Source organism: Cygnus olor, chromosome 22, assembly GCF_009769625.2.
Source record: "Cygnus olor isolate bCygOlo1 chromosome 22, bCygOlo1.pri.v2, whole genome shotgun sequence".
NCBI classification, from domain to species: Eukaryota; Metazoa; Chordata; class Aves; order Anseriformes; family Anatidae; genus Cygnus; species Cygnus olor.
The window spans coordinates 6,537,768-6,555,040 of NC_049190.1; the positions used below are offsets into that span (position 1 = coordinate 6,537,768).

The 17,273-nt window shown below is 41.5% G+C and overlaps 2 protein-coding genes across 3 annotated transcripts in view; one reads left to right on the plus strand and one right to left on the minus strand.

The window, feature by feature from the left end:
* KCNJ5 (potassium inwardly rectifying channel subfamily J member 5) overlaps positions 1-17,273 on the minus strand; it is a 59,219-nt gene that overhangs the window by 40,759 nt on the left and 1,187 nt on the right. Inside the window, exons 2-3 of one of the 2 annotated variants that reach the window (XM_040534093.1) lie at positions 6,022-6,195; positions 5,747-5,931 (exon numbers count right to left, since the gene is read on the minus strand). The gene's annotated coding sequence lies outside the window, so the exon portion shown is untranslated. The remainder of the gene's footprint in view (positions 1-5,746; positions 5,932-6,021; positions 6,196-17,273) is intronic. The other variant, XM_040534092.1, reaches the window with a different exon arrangement.
* Positions 13,004-14,284, plus strand: KCNJ1 (potassium inwardly rectifying channel subfamily J member 1). The gene has a single exon (XM_040534094.1). The coding sequence runs from the start codon at positions 13,091-13,093 to the stop codon at positions 14,204-14,206; it is 1,116 nt and encodes a 371-aa protein (XP_040390028.1). The 5' UTR covers positions 13,004-13,090; the 3' UTR covers positions 14,207-14,284.

Below are 17,273 nucleotides of genomic sequence, written 5' to 3' on the forward strand. Positions count from 1 at the left end.
ATATTGGAGAAGGAGATTAACAGCTGAGATTCACACTCTTTCGTTAGTTCACCCTGAATATCTTCACAAGCCTTTTCTACAGAACAGGTAACTTGGACCACATTCAGCCTGTGGGTGGCTGATAAGTTTGCACATGCCATACTGAGTGCTCACAGAGATAAGATAGTTTTATTTATTTCTTGATTTCACAACACAGAGTTTTGATATGCAAATGTGCCTTCTCCACAGTATCCCACAATAAATGCAAGGTAATTTAAGTTGGCTCATACTTTAATAAACTCTCTCAACTGCCTTCTGTGCTTCTGTTTAGGGAGAAGTGTTCACAGAGTAACCATGAAGCAGATAACAAACAGCAAAATATTTCCTGTTTGAAGCCCTAGAGCTTTCTGTCCCAAAGAGAAAAACAGGGAATTATAGAAGCAACGTTCACCACATAGATACAGCTACTGCAATCTGAACAGCTACTATGTGTGGGAGTAAGGTCAAGAGATAAGGGAGTTGATCTTACTTCCTTCATTCACCTGAAATTTGGATATTATATCTAAACTTGTCACACAGGATGTCCACACAACCTGGTGGTGTGCAGGTGAGATGAGATGCTGTATAGAACAGCTCTTCCAGTCCTCTTACACTCTAGCTCTGGTATCCCAGATCAGCTGCCTGGGCTTTCCTAAAACTTTGAGGGGTAAAGTGAGGTGAAATGAATCCTTCATCGGATTTACACCACTTTGCTAGGACTATGGAAATCTCAAATCACATCCCAAGGTCTGCTTTGAATTCTGTATGAACTAGGACAACTGACACAAGATTTCTAAATGCTTATTAGTAACTGAAATAAGAGCCTTGTTTTCGGAAGTAACTTAGCCCTGTGTTCAAATTAGGCACTTAACAGAAATAGTTAAAATAGGAATTTTGGTACCTAGAGCTTGTGTAGCTGGAGAGTCAGCTATCTAAGTTTGACAGGAGTGACGAGATGGATGAAAAGTACCTTGAGGTGCCAGTTTTTGATGACTGGAGAGGAACTCTGAAGAATCTGAGCTACTAATGTAGGCTCTTCAATAAATTCCCTCAGGTCGGTGGAATGACTCCACACCGTAGAAAAGATTTTCAGTGAGACTTAAGCTCATAATGCAAGCAGGACAGATGCAAGTTGTCTGTGCAGATTAAGCTATGCTTTCCACTGGAAAAGAGACAGTGGGTTATTTGTAAAGGGTATCTAAGAATGCAACATTCATCTCATGTCTGTCTGGTCTTGTCTGGAATATAACAACCTTCTGCTGGAAATGCGACAGATGTTGAACATTATGAGGCACAAAGAGCCACTGGGCACTTTGTTGATAGGATAACTTAAATACAAGACTTGCCCAGTGTGAGCACTCAAACTAAAGACTTTCATCTGCCTAGCACCTACTAATCAGCTTAATATTTGTCCATCTCAGAAAAACATTGTATATGCCCCTCTTTTCAATCCTTACTCAGAATATTAAGATATTAGGCACACATAAGCTTTTCTTCTTATTATTCTGATAATAAATAAGTTTCTACCAATATGGCAATTGGGCATCTTCTATCTATGTATTCTCCTAAAACATGAGCTCCATTAAAATACTGACTACAGTAAACTGATGCTCTTTGCAGTCACTGAATTCATCCACACGACATCCTAGTTTTACTTCCATATTAAGAGTAGATGGGGAAACAGATACTAAGAGGAGAGCACTTGTCCCATAGTACACAACAAGAAGGGAAAAGCTGGGACCTAGGCTCCAATATTTGGACTCTCCAGGGAATATTTTAACACTTGATTATGCTTCCTAGGTGCTGCAGCCAGAAGCCTTCTTATTAGGACAGATCAACTTGCTTTATGGGTTGAGACACAATATATTTGCTAAGTTTACTCTTTACTGTGAAACAACAAAGAATAGAATGTGCTGAATACTAGTCTCTGACCTTGGTAATAAGTTGATTTAATTGGATTTGATTTTTCAAATGTAGCATCTTAAGTCAGCCATAAACTCTGGAATTAGCATATCACATCTCAACACAGGAAAGATTTTAAAGTAGCATAAGGAGATGAAGTCCATGCCCAATGAATTTCAAATTACACTGAGGATGAACTCAGCCATATGCATGTTAAACTAAAATTGTGCAGACTCTGAGTGCATCAAGCAAAGTTATTAATGGCTTACATTTGCTATTAAGAATGCGAAGTAGCTATTTTGTACCCAGTTTGTTCATATGTCTCTTCACATCAATGACCCATGTGATGGGTCAATAATTCACTCAATGTGCACTGAAAGCCAGAAATGTCTTGCAAGTCAATTACACTTATATAAATAATTAGGAACACAAAAGTAACTGAAGGGTTGGAACAGAAAAAGCTGTACTGCCGAAACACTGCATACCCCAGGGACAGCAGACTGTCTCTGTCTTTAGATTTGCAGCTGGTGTACCCCAATACCTTCAAAAGGCACTGTGCACGCCCCTGAAAGCAGAAATTAGCGTGAAAGGGGCAGTTTGGAGTTTTAGTATTTCAGGGAATAATCAGCTTTCTTCTGTAACTAAAAGTTGTTTGCTTTCTGCTGGAGATGTGGAAAAAAAAAAAAGTAGAATATTAGGCAAATAGCTGCCATCTGAGATTTGATTCTCAAAACTTGCTCCTGAAATGTTCAGCTTTAATGGCATTCAATTGTAGTAAGTCACAAGAACATTTTAACCAATCCATTAGGCACAGGTGGGCTCTGGCTCTCTAATTCAGACAGACAAAACTTGCTTCAGCAAACCTCATATTAAAGAGCACAAAAAGTCTTTGATACCTTTGACTGCAGCTGAAAATCTCACAAGTCAGATGCAGCAGCCAAGCAGAGATGAGGGAAAAACTGTTGAGATGAGACTGTAAGGGGACAAGATGCATCTAGACGGCTTGGTTGAACATCATAGAAATCAGACATCAGGAACCAGAGGTAGGACATAATCTGCCAATCAAAGTTTGCAGTGCTGCCAGCGCTTGTGATCAGAGCACTGAATGACGGAAAGAAATCTTTCAAACTACTGATGTCTGATACTCTTACTGTTGAACCTCAACTGATTAAACATGCAGCATCAGCCAGCAAGTACCAATCTACCTTGCAGCTGCTGTGTGACAGACTTGCAGGCGCAGTGAGCAGAAAAAGGAGTATGGCAGATCAGCAGGTAGGTGATCATGTGTTTCAGTAAGTGCAGAATGTCAGATGGGCAGATTACTCTATGACATTGCCATGAACTTCAGTGCCCTAAGCTTTTTTTTTTTTTTTTTTTTGACTGCTTGAGGGGCACATTCTGGTAGATAAGGGGAAAAAAGAACAGGTGTCCCACAGAATATTTGAGGCTTGTAGTCAAATGCATGACTGATTGACTGATTACCTAACTTCAAGATTTCTAGGAAGACCTCCTATATGAGAGAGTCTAAACTATCCAAAAGGGTATAAGTGAATGTGCATCTCTTCAAAAATGCAATGAGCCATTTTCATTTTTAACAATTTTATGATCTCACTTGTTTGTTTCTTTGCTTTTTAGACACACAATGTGAAGTGAGATGCTACATTGTCCCTCCTAGATGCTCCCATTCCCTTTTACCAGCTGTAGCCCACCTGACTGATTACAGGAATCAGGGTCTCTCTTTATCCTTCTGGGATAAAACAGTAAGTTCAAGGAAATAAGGCCAAAATTCCTATTAATGGAGAGCAAGTCTGGAATGATACTCCTTTGATAAATCTACTGGAAAACTTCTGAATGTCCCTTCTGAATGTCAGACAGGCCACAGTCATTCAGAGGGTCCTAACACATGCTCATGAAGGAAGTAGTCTGCTAATATTTCTGCCTAAGAGAAACTATGATCCTTGGCACAGAGACTCAAGAAACCAGGAGAATTGGATTACAAAACAATGCCAAATAAAATCAATTAGCAGAGAAAAGCAACAAATAGATGGAAAAGTAGTAAAAGAACTAATAGTAGAAAAAACTCTCATAAAATATATGTGGGTTTCACTTATGAGAGTACTAGTTACCAAAGGAAGGGGAATGAGAGGTTCTAAGTATTAAGCCTTATAGAATTTGTGCTGCAATGTAGCAAGTCTTTAATGTCTGGCAACTGACTTGTGCGGACTGAAAACTACTATACACACAGTTCAGTGATATAAATTTTCCAAGGAGAAAGATACACAAGAACACAAACTTTCATCTTGAGAAAAGACCTTCCTCACTTTGTTCTTTATCTTAAGAAAGCAATCGAAAAAAGTATGAAAGAGCTGCCCTCTCTATGGAAAAAATAGCAATAATTTGTATTCATAGTGCACCATTGCTCCTGAAAGATCCAAAAATACTTTATAAATGACAGCTGTGTTCAGGGATCATTTCAGTTACTACTGAAGCAACATGCTACTCAGTACAGGAAATCCGAAAGTTGCTCTGTAATAACATAACATTCTACAGCATGAAAAAAAACAGTATCAGTACTAAAATAGCTTTGCAGTTGCATATAAAGTAGTGGAATTACTGTTATTTCCTTTGCAGACAAGGAAAATGAGTTAGAAAGCAATGGAAACAGTCTGAGACCACACATTCAGGACTACAGATTAAAAACTGCCTATTTCCAGACCAATGAATCCAACTTTCTTCTCTTCACATCCTTAACCATTTAGGTGGAACCGCAGGCTACTGCTGCAGAATGCAGCTACCATCTATCACATCATCTGGTACATCTCCAGTTTCTTTTTTTCCTCACAATCTCGCCATCTGAGAAATGCCTGAGGCTGAGGCTCCCAATGGCAACCTTGCAAAGCAGGGATTTGAATTTGGTTTATCAAGATCAAGGTTGCAGCTATTCTGCTGTGGTTAGATTGATGGTTTAGCAATATTAAAGTCACCTTGCTAGCCACAAAATATCGGGACGCTAAGTTTACAGCCTAGCTAAGGTAAGGACTGTAGTAGGACAGTGTTCTTAAAGCTATATGAAAATATTCCCGACTGCTGACTGGGACAGCCACCCACTGCACTGTTTACCCTGTTTCTATAAGCAGCTGAAAGATTGCAGCAGAGCAACAACACTGCAGTGTGCAGTTCATACCATGAGTTGCAAACATTTGGTTGAAGCACCAATAAGCTGTGTGCAGTCTTTGTCACCAAAACACAGAGGCAGAATTCAACTCTTCCTACTGCAGTATAATCCAGGTTAGGTGCTCATTTGCCTTTCTCTTATCTTCCTCAGGTTCACACAGAAGGAGTGTTACAGGTCTGGCAAATAGTAAATCCAATCCTGTCTCTAAGGCTGACTGAGCATGCCGTGTGTGACCACACGGCAGGGCACGCAAGGCTGTTGCAGCCTGTTCTGAGTATTCTCTTACTGCAGCTCTACTCAAATTAGCTATACCCTGTGATGTGAACTACTGTGAGAAAACTTGGTATCATAGCAACATTTGATTTCTTGCTTTTCTTTAGTGCTGTGCAGAGTGCAAAGAGAGCAACTTCATGCTTTTCTTGTGCACTGAGTAAGCAAGAGCCTTCTTCCAACCATGCTGGGAGCTGTTGTAACAATGCCAAATATTTTCTCTCGGTTCTAGGTCCTTCTGTCATTATCTTCAGTCATACCCATTGCTAGGTCTTTTTTGGGGTGGTACAGAGCCACTATCAATTTAAAGTCACCAACATGTTGGACAGAAAGAGTTTATGTGAATGGAAGCTCTGAAATGACAGGGTAATGCTGAGATACCTTGAGATCAGATGCCAAATCAGGGTCAGAACTGTCACGGTGTTCAAAGCTGGTCTTGCCTTGGGTAGCGGCTGTCTTCTAGCTGTGTGGCTGATACCTGAGTCAGCTGCCTCTCAGCCTTCAGGGCGTTTGCAGAAAGCCCTTTCAGTGCACCGAGCTGATGACTGAGACTTGACATTGCCAATCTGCAGAAACAAATTGTAAGTTAATGATTCAACCCATTTAATAACTCAGCAAAGAATAACAAAATGAGAGTGCGCGCAGAATTGGCTCACATGACTGTGTCCATTTTCCCCGTGACTTTTATAGGTGCTGTTTATGCGGTACAGCCTTCCCAGCACACACATTACTGCAATAAGCTCTGTGGTTACAGATTGCTTCTGCTCAGTCACACAGGTGAGACTTATTACAGCCTCCGTCCCCACACCTTTACAGTGTAATGCCTTTTTCTGGCAACAAAAAAGAAAAGTGACTGGACAAAACTTGCCTTTCTCCTTTGAAAAATTTAACAGAAAGCAAAATATTTTATTTTCAAGATTTTTTCAGTAAATCAGTAAGTAGAATACTCAAGTAGCATAACACTTTGGTTGTGTTAAAGCCCCAATTTTTTCTTTTGCAACCGCAATGACACATCATGCACAAAAACACTGCAAGGAGAATCTTTTTCTTTTGACCAAAGAGAAGTCCCAAAAGATATAATTTGCTTGAGAAATAATTTCTCCCAGAGAGCCACTTCCTGCTGAAAAATTAATGTTTTCAGTGAAAACCTAATTGTCTGAAAATAGAAATAGTTCTGTTGGGAAATCCTGCTACATGGTAAAGACAGCTTAGCTCCCAGTTCTCTCTTCTCCAGAGGCAAGATACCCAGCATGAGTGCATATCTCTCGACATATCCTGAGGGTGAACTGGATCATCTGCAACACGGGAATTCTCTGTCATAGTAGAAGGCGTTACGGGAGATGCAGTCTAGCTGAGAAATTAGTCTGGCACTGCAAAAATATATAATCAAATAATGAAGTTTCCTTTAGTCCCTATGAAGTGATCATTGCTAGAGAGCGCTGGCAAATGTTTTTGTCTAGACAGCTGTTTTACAAGTGCCATGTTTCCAGTAAGTGGCAGAAAGGGAGTATCTGTGGGCCAGGGCTGGCCTCTTGCCTCTGTGGCTCCTAAGGCAGGAAGAAATGCTGCTTTTGTATGTTTACCCAAGCGTCGATGGTGTTTGCATATGAGACATATGCTCTCCACGCAGCTGAACTCTTCAGGCTCTCTCCCTCAGTAATGCAGCCATGGATTAACTTTGTGTGCAGCACTAAGTACCAGAATATTAATTGCTAACAATGACAGTACTGGCCTTACTGCTGTAAACCTTTTATTTGTACACCTCAAGTGTGTTAACCTTTGAGGACCCCAAACAGTCCCAGCCTACAAGAAAACATGATTTCTCAAGTGCCTGTTGTTGTGGTGCATGTTCTTTCATTTACTCATTTGCCTGTGTTCTCATTTATGAATTATTCTTTCAAGTCAGCTGTGTGAGGGGAAACTGCAGCTTGTCTTTTCAAGCAATGTGCAGCAGGCATAGTGTGAGCAACGTTTCTGGATGCAAGCAGCTACTGTGCGTTATCACTGACGCCTCAGTGAAAGGTACGGCTCCAAGGCACGTTCATGTGAGTGGCACTAGGGATGCTCAGCAGAACAAAGCAGAGAGCAAATTCCATAAAGTAAGCACAAAGTAGAATGAGAAGGAAGATCCAATTAAGGTAATGGGTTAGAAACCCCTACTGTAACCAGCTGGCAAGGCATTACAGCCGTCTTCCTGAAGTCTCTTAGTCCCTTACATAATGATGGTTCCTGGAGAATCCATACACCCCATACATCAGTCCATACAGGTTTCCTTCCCTTAAGAACCAGGACATGGGGGAAGCAAGGGAGGAGACGGCACATGTACTTGTGCTATCACTGCCAGGGGTGGCTGGAACACTCCCGATTCACCCAGTTTGAATGACAGAAGGATGAACCTTTCTTCCCCTCTGCCTACAGAGGATAGGTTGGGCACTTAAGTGGACTCACATAAAGCTGGATAGATCATACCTATGTGTTTACAGTAATCTGAGACAAAAGGTACCTGTTCTAAAGATATTTCATATTCACAGTGATTACAGAAAATGCACAGCCCACAGGTAGGTATGTACCACCTTGCCTCTCTTGCTTAAAAACAGCCATCACTGGAATGGGAAAGGGCGGCTCTAACATGTTGTAGTAACTCTGCTTGGCAGGAGAGGGGACAAGGCAGTGGATAAAATCCTTTGGTGTACCCACTAGAAATTCCAGTTGGACTTTAGGTTAGCAAAACATAGTCACTTGGAGTGGGGCTGTGCCAAGACTCCCAGTTAGCATGCTTCACCAGACTGAAGGATCACGTCTCCCAGGTGTAACTCGAATTTCAGTCAACGCTTTGGAAGTACAGCCACGGTGTTCAGTGCTCAGATCTGATATCAGGAATAAACACCTAACAATGACATTGCCAAGTCCAAGACGAAAGCTTGCCTGTGTCATTTTGACAGTACCAGCATTTCTGGTCCCTTTGTTAACATGTCTGTCATAGATCAAGTGGGCACAGAGGATGGTGTAAATCAGATTCTTTTTAGAAAAATCCCTAGGGCTGAATGTAACTGGCTGCTGTCGGCAAGGTTATATTCTTTTTGTACTTACAATTGATTCAATTCAAGGCCAGCTCTCTTTGGCAGTCCTTGATTCTGATATAATTTTGATAGAAGCAGCGAGACAGGGAGTTGGGATACTGCTACTGCCCTCCCATCCCAGCAGGCAAATTCCTGCTCTAGCCAGGGCATCTACTGAAAAGCAAATGAGCTGTACTCTCTAAAATTCTCAGTAGTAAAGCAGCCAACAGAAAATACACAATGAGACTAAGTGTTGTGGTTGGCTTTTCTAGTGAAAAAAAAAAGGGATTTTATAATGTATTAGGAACTGGATATTTTATGTACTTTGTTCAGAGAAAGTTCAACATAAAGAAACTATGAAAAGGACTGAAAGAAGACCTGATTTTTGAAAAGACCAAAATGGGACTGAAAAAAACAACCCTTTAACTCTGTTATCCCCCTTTCTTCTGCCGAAGCTCAATAGAACTTCATCTGAATCTCTAATAAAAATGTATTTCTATCAAAAGTTGCAAGTTCAGTGGGCTGCTTTTCATATATGCTGTCTCCCCCTAATGATTAGTCTCTGTCAACTTTGCTCATACATCCATTGCTGAGGGAAGAAATATATTTGAAGCTATGGATATCAAAACTTCAGTGAAATAATAGGCGACAAAGCATTGTTCTTGCCCGACCTCCATCAAGCCTCAAACACCTTCCCTTTCCTTCACTCACTGATCTCCACCAGTGCTGCACGTGACTGAGATTAAAGCCATTTCCCCGGATTTCCAGCATTGCATTCAGGACTTACCCAAAGATCAGTTAAAGCTCCTGGTCATTATCCCCTGCGTTCAAAATTTTTCAAAACAAAACAACTGAAAACAAGTAGGAGTGAAGAGGACCACTCAGTTACATTTCTGGGTGAGCAGAGGAACTCCGGCTGGTATGTAGCAATCAGGAACTCTATGGCTCTTGTTACCTACTTGCAGGAATATAGATGGAGGAAAAGCAGAAATGCAACTCTAAAGAACTAACTTTCTTAGCATTTATAAATTACTCTGGATAGAGGGAATAGGTTAGTTAGGAAAGATCAGGAATTTGAGAACGGAAATCTAAAAGTTTCTGCTTATGCCAGTGATCTCTGTGAAATAGGAGACTGGAACAGCAAAGTAGAGACTCCTTGTTTTTGTAGCTAACCTTGACCTGTCATCTGTAGTCAGAGTGGTTCTATTGGTAAATGTCCCATCGCTTAATACAAGCGGTGCAGTGCACCTTCTATAAACATATTATGCCGGGGGACAACAGCAACATTGCTAACTCCTACAGCAAGACATTTCACATGCAGAACAGACTGCAATACCACATTTATTTGGGCCCAGCAGGAAACATATTCTGGTAAATATTAGCTAAGACATAGTTGGGTTACTTTGCTGATTTTAACTGAAAGGACCGAGTGCTATATTATATAACTTGCTTTATATAATCTCCTCTAGACAGTCTGTGATACACTTGCAGCATGCTTTTATACAGGAGGGAATTTTTGTCTTGCTGAAGAGAATCAACACACTTCAGTTGTGTGGGGGAGCAAGAAAGATTTGATGAAGGGATAATTCCTTTGTCATCCTGCCTGAAGAAGGGTGTAATTCTTCAGACTTTTATCTACTTGGGAGTAGCTAAAACAGGGCTTGTAAAACAGTCTGAGGACAGCATGTAGGATTTAAAGAGGCAGGAAAAGAATGGTAGAGCTGGGGATCTATTTTCAAGGTTGCAGTCTGGACCATGCTGATTAGCTTGCTGTCATCATCTCTTCTGTGATTGTTATCCGTTGATTTGTATGTCCAGATCCTCGTCAAATTTTGAAAGATTTCTAGTGAGGGCTGAATCAGACCTACCAGAATTGTGGTTATGATTTGTCACAAACCTACGTGGAAAGATGGCTAGATTAGAAACCCGTTTTCTCCCTCAGATTTCTCTCCTCCACACTTGTTCAGTAGGATTAGGAGCTGACCTATGCCAAAAGCATGCACACGCAGCATAAGATGCACGGGTGTGGCATCTGGGCACCTCTCACTGCCTCTGTTCAGATACTGACAGTGTCCACATTGCTGCCAAAAAGGATGAAATGAATAGCAATGACAGCTGAAGCTGCACGTTTCCACACACAGGGGAGTTAAACACTGGAACATTTCTGGGAATGGTGTGTTGCACATTAATGTTTTTTTCTTTTGCTCAAACTATGCATTAACATGAACACATTAATAGTGCATCAAGAAAATAAAACTTGAGGATTGTTTAGAAAGTGACCTCATTCTCCCCCTTCCTCGGGTACCTGCTTAAAGTTTAACCATTGTCAGCTACATTCACAACCAATAAATTAGCAGCAAAAGTTTTAAACAGTGAAAAGCTACATTACAAGTGACCTTCACTTTTGTCATCCTGAATTTAATAAGCAGAGAAAGGTGGTTTCACTTAAGTGCAGAAAAAAGGCAGCTATATGGGACAGGAACAAATTCATTCTCAGGGCTGTTGATACAAGCGAGGACATCAAATCACAGAATTTACTTCTGGCTTTACAAAATAATTAATTTTTACTTACTGATAATATTTTCCCTTGCTACTGATTACTGTATCAAAAGGTAATCTGTGGTCCCCATAACCATAACGTCTAATGGAAAGACTTGTTTTAGCCAGCTAAAACATCAGGCAGCTTCTCCAAGTCAATCTAGATGCCTCCAGAGTAAATGAAAGAAAGATTTGCCAAAGAGCAGCTCATTACCTTGTAAGTGTGGAGACAAGACAAGTGGCTCCTCAGAGGGTTCATATTCTTCCTTTACTGGCAATTAGGAGTCAGCTGTACAACTGGCATAGGCAATTACCTAACATTTAAATGGCTGAATCTAAATAAGACAAATTTCACAGTAAACAACTCATGTCAATATATGTAATCCACTGCATATTCCTATGGATTACTCCCATTCTTGATAGAGGATATCAAGGCTTGAGGCAGCTCAACAGCTCTTCCCACACATAATTCCCACTGAAATCAAGTGAAAATTGGGCAGTCGGTTTTACTATGGTTTGAGCCCAAGTGTTTTGCACCTAGCCAAGATGGAAGCCAGGGTGGGACAGTGATATGACACAGGCTTTTGGGTTAGTAATGTAGCATCTTTAGCTCGCATCTCAGAAAGTGTTTGTAAGTGTTCAGTGCCACCTTTTACTGGGAAAGGTAAAACGGCAGCAAAAAAAAACAAAAACAAGCCAGTAGCAAACAAAAAGTCCCCAGCACCGCCTTATCTGAGATGCACTACTAAGTGCCACCTCTTTCTAAAGCAAACAGCAGCCACAGTAGCTGCAGGTCCCCGAAACATTCGAATCTCTGCATGGCTGGGGACTTTATGCCCTTAGAGATGCGGTAAACTCAGAACATCCTTTGTATGAGTCACCAGGGAGAATAGTTTCCCCTCAAGTTTTTAATTTGAGTTTTTTCTGAGCTGAAGCATTTTGCCCCCAAGAAATGAGATTACAGTACATAGCGAAATTCAGCTACACAAAAAGAATTTTGTTTAAACAAAAGGCTAAATAAATAGGCATACAGGGTACATTTCCAGGGTGCCTTAGCTAATCTAACACATCTTCTCTGGCAAGAGAACACATTTTATGCTTGAAGGGTGATCAGTTCTGAAATGAATTATTTCTTCTAAGAACTTTCCTAAGTTGTGGGTCAAAATCTGACCCCAGACCAGCCTGTGAACACAGCAGCCACTAACTCTACAGTGGATCAACCTCACCCCATGCCTGCATGTCTGAATAACTCCAAATCTGGGAACTTTCCAAATGCAGGCTGATCCAAATTCCAGTCTGAACACATCTGTATTATTTTCCCCATCAATGACTCATATTGCCTGGGTCTCTTGTTAACATGGCCAGTCAAAGGACAAAATTAACAGGGACACAGAGCTGCATTTTCCTTTAAGGGTGGATTTCAGAATCTGACCCTTTTAGTCTTAGCATTACCTTTGTGGTGAGAAAACATCCAACACCCCTGTTGCTGGAATATAATCATTTACTTTATTCTGACCTAATAGTCGCAGCTTTTGTGTTTCCAGAATTTGAAATTCACACCCTCAAACCCAATCTATAACTATGCTAAAAATAACCGCATCTGCCTGTCTTGATTAGACCTTCTGCAGCCTCTATTATTTCTTCCTAAATTCACTGCCTGTGTCACATTCAGGGTCTCCTAATGCCGATGTATGCACACACATACTTCTTAGGCCCCACTTCATCTTCTAGAAAGCAGAAAAACCTCGAAACTCAGCCACTTCCCACCTGGTCTCCCAGTTCATGTCCACAATGAGGTCAGCTGCTTCTCTATGCCTCTGCTTATTCAACTGAGCAGGGGACAATGTTAACAGTTGACTGATTCAAAGTTTTGTGAGTTTACTGAGCAAGCCAAAATGATTATTTTTTTTCTGGAATGCTCCTTAGGCAAGAATCTGTTAGTTTCCTCATATACTTACTGGAACTTCTCCCCAGTAGCAAAGGGAAAATATGCAAATGATGTAACTTTTTCCTAAGCAAGTGTCTTGAGACTTCGTCAGGCTTTACGTCTTGCCCGCAGGTAAATGAGACCTGCATTACCCATAATGTTTATTACTTCTCATTCTCCAGAGCCCTATCAGCAGAGGGAATGTTCAACTACCTCCGGAAACGCTTTGCCAGCCAAATCACAGAGCGAAGCCGGCGAAGAGCAAGGCTTGTTTCTAAAGATGGAAGGTGCAACATAGAGTTTGGCAATGTAGAGCAGTCAAGGTTTGTCTTTTTGGTTGATATATGGACAACTATCCTGGATCTGAGGTGGAGATACAAAATGACTATCTTCATTTCAGCATTCTTAGGCAGCTGGTTTCTTTTTGGTCTCCTCTGGTATGTTGTGGCCTACATACACAAAGATCTTCCAGAATTCAACCCTTCCATAAATCACACCCCCTGTGTTGAGAATATCAATGGTCTGACTTCAGCTTTCCTGTTTTCCTTGGAGACCCAGGTAACCATTGGCTATGGCTTCAGATGTGTCACAGAACAATGTGTCACTGCCATTTTCCTGCTCATCTTCCAGTCTATCTTGGGGGTAATCATCAATTCCTTTATGTGTGGTGCCATCTTGGCCAAGATATCAAGGTCCAAAAACCGGGCTAAGACCATCACCTTCAGTAAGAATGCTGTCATCAGCAAACGTGGTGGGAAGCTCTGCCTCCTAATAAGGGTAGCGAACCTCAGGAAGAGTCTGCTAATTGGGAGCCACATCTATGGAAAACTCTTGAAGACCACCATCACCCCAGAAGGAGAGACAATCATTTTGGACCAGGTCAACATAGAATTTATAGTTGATGCTGGCAATGAGAATCTCTTCTTCATTTCCCCATTAACTATTTATCATATCATAGACAAGAACAGTCCATTCTTCCACACAGCAGCAGAAACCATTCTGCAGCAAGATTTTGAATTGGTGGTGTTTTTAGATGGCACTGTTGAAGCCACCAGCGCTACCTGTCAAGTGAGGACATCTTACATCCCAGAAGAGGTGCTCTGGGGTTATCGCTTTGCTCCCATCGTGTCCAAGACCAAAGAAGGGAAATACAGAGTAGACTTCCAGAACTTCAGCAAGACAGTAGCTGTGGAGACTCCACACTGTGCCTTCTGTCTCTACAATGAGAAAGAAGCTAAAGCCAAAGAGAAGAAAGGTTATGACAATCCTGGTTTTGTCTTGTCAGAAACCAGTGAAACCAGTGACACAAAAATGTAGCTCCAAATAGTTACCAGACTGCACTTTTTTTCATAATGAATTCAATCTTGAGAAGATTAATAACTTAGTAAAACAGAAAAGAAACACGGATTTGTTTTAACTCTAAAACAGCATTTATCTTCTCATAAGCCTCAAATCAAAGAGGACCCACACACCAGTGATCTCCAGAACACTATTTAACTATGCTATATATTTCATAGAATTTTTATTTTTATACCTATGGGACATTTTATGAAGCTGCTAAGTTGGAGTGTCCAACTAACCTAAGTTCCCAGAGGCATGCAGGTCTTAAAAAGCCTGAAAAGATGGAGAGAAACTTTAAATCATGCTAAAGATGCACAGATGTCAGAATGAGAACATGAAAAGGAGAGACAGAAGGTAAATATGAAAAAAATACAAAGGGACTTAGGAGCCAAAATCTCCAAAAAATGTATGTTTCTGGTTGCCAAAGTCCTCTGTGAAAGGAGATTCTTTGGCTCCATACCACTTGAGCACTTTCAAATATTTTCAAACAATCCCTTCTTTCTTTGAGGCTGGTACATCTACAGAAATGGAGCACTAAGGGATAGGACGTGCTTGGAAGGTAGTTGAAACAACAAAACTTGGCTTGGACCATCCTGCTGCATCTACAACTTAGTTAAAAAAAAAAAAAAAGCTTCTCTTCTGTGAAAGCCTCTGATTCCTTCCAGGGAAATAGCTAAACGTAGAAGAAGTAGAAGGTGAAAAACAAGCAGAAGCAGAGACGACCACAATGGGAGAAGAGGAATTTTGTAGCTTATTCTTAATTGTGTCATCCTTCAGATACTCTTCTCTCCATTTCCCCCAGGAGGTGACTACTTGTGATATATTGGAAATCTCTGAAGACAATTGTCCAGAAAGGTGAGCCGCAGTGGGGAGATGAATACATTGATTGCTTCATGCCTGGCAGAAAAGCAGTTCTCTGGGAAAAGACAGGAAACTCCCAGCAATAGATGTATCCTTCAAAAAACCCATAAAACAAATACCAATGATCTCTTTCCTTGAAGAATGAAAGTCTTCTTAAAACAAGAACACAGGAAAGATGCAGAGGTTCCCCCACCATCAACTTCAGGTTTAGTTCCAAATGGTTCATCTCACCGCAGCAAAATGTGCACCTCTATAGCAAATGAGTCCCGCTCAGTGGTAGCTAAGTGGTGGTGAACATTTTCCTGGTACAATTTTTGACATTTAAGTTTCAAATACGAGATGCTTCAATAGCTTTTTGGTGAATTTCCACATCCTCACAGCTTTTGTTTTCCCAACTAGTTCTTTTGCTGAGAGTCCAAGTGACGGACCAAAGAGGGAGGTTTTTTGGGAACTCTTCCAGTGATGTAATTCAGCTCATCTATTTTCACCACTTTGGTAAAACAGAAGGGCCTTTTAAAATGCTGTTGGACTGAGTGGTTTTTAAAGAAAGGGAGAATTAAGCAGTCAAATGATAAGACAATTCTGTAAATGAATGGACTGTGAGAGTAGAAATATAAACATCTGGAAACCAAGACTGTTCAGGTCTCAGCCCCAGTGCAGCATCAACCCCTTTGTTGGTTCAGAACAAATCACTGTTTCCTAGTTGCCATCTGTAATGCGGGACAAAGTACTTCGGCTGTACAAAGAACAATGTTAAGAACAATTATGTGACTAAAGCACTTTAAAAGCCAATTCTCAACTGTCTCAGTCCTTCCTCTCTTCAAGGCACGGCTGTTACACCCATCTTCACTTCTAGGTGGAAAGGTCAGCACAAAGCTCTGTTCCCAGCACGGGTCACAGCCACTAAATACGGCTGCCCAACAGCTGGCTGCAGGGCATGCTGCAACTGCCAGCAGAGATCTTTAAGGTAATTCACAGACATTGCCCAGTATCTCAAGCGTACTGATTTTGCAGTCTTGCAAGCACCGCCAACTGTAAAACTATTTTTACAGCCCCAATCACCACAGCATCTGAGCCCCCCCGACCATTAGTGCCTCGCAGACCATCTGGAAGGACAGTCATTATCGCCCACATGGAGTGGCACGGCAAAGCACAAGCAGGGAGCGATTAGTGGCTATCCACAGAAATCTAGGAGTGAGCAGGGAAGTGGAATGAAGTCTCAAGAGTGCCTGGCTTGTCTGCACCAAAAGGCTACTTCAGTGCTTCTCAGCCCTTCCATAACTGCTGCTATATTTCCTCTGCAGACTTCCTGCACAGTTGCCCTGTGTGTAACTTCCCTGGAAAGCAGTACTATCAGCACTCAAGGCTTACAAGTCACACCCCTCACCCCTGGGAGAAGAGACACACCAACATGCCCCTAACTGAAGAAGATAGTCTTTACTGCACAGAAAAAAAAACAAATCAATCATAAATCCATTTAAATAATCCATTTAAGTTCAGTCCACCTCGACAGTGAGGTGACAGGGATGAATCCTGTTTTCTTTAATGAAAGTTGGTCTGCGATGTTAGTGCTGGGGAAAAAAAGAAATCAAAGACTACTTTAGTGCCTGTCCAAGGGCAGCGCACATCCTCCAAATCTTAAAGGATTTCTAAACAACTCACTTTTGGGCACCTCCCTTGTAAAGCTATCTCACAATCCTAAGTCTCTAAGTTCTTCATGAGACAGCTTTCCCAACCTTTTCCCCTATGCCTCTATACCACACGTGTGAGATGTTATTCTGTGCCTAGAAGCATTTAGAGCTACCACAACTCAAACAGAAGACAGTTGATCTCACTGCAAGGATTGCTCAGTTTGGATCGCCACCTGATTGCTGTTTGCCATTGATGACTCTGAATGCCATCTGATGTTCTGATGTTCACACCTTCCGACTGTTCGGTTGTACCTTGCTCAACAGCCACCTTGCTGCCTACAGTATCAGAAAGGCGATTGTGTTCTTTCACGTTTTAGCACTACAGAGGTGGAACCGGCTGCTGCACGAACAGAGACAGCACCGGGGGGACAGACCCCAGGTTGACAGGACCATGGCTGAGCTATCAAGCTTACTTGGAGAGGGATCATACTGGGACTGAACTGGGAATCTAGGAGTGAAGCCCTCTTGCTGACTGTCACCTCAGGAAGCGG

Bases quoted from the DNA above. Each gene is read 5' to 3' on its own strand.
- KCNJ1 (XM_040534094.1), top strand. From the start codon at position 13,091: ATGTTCAACTACCTCCGGAAACGCTTTGCCAGCCAAATCACAGAGCGA.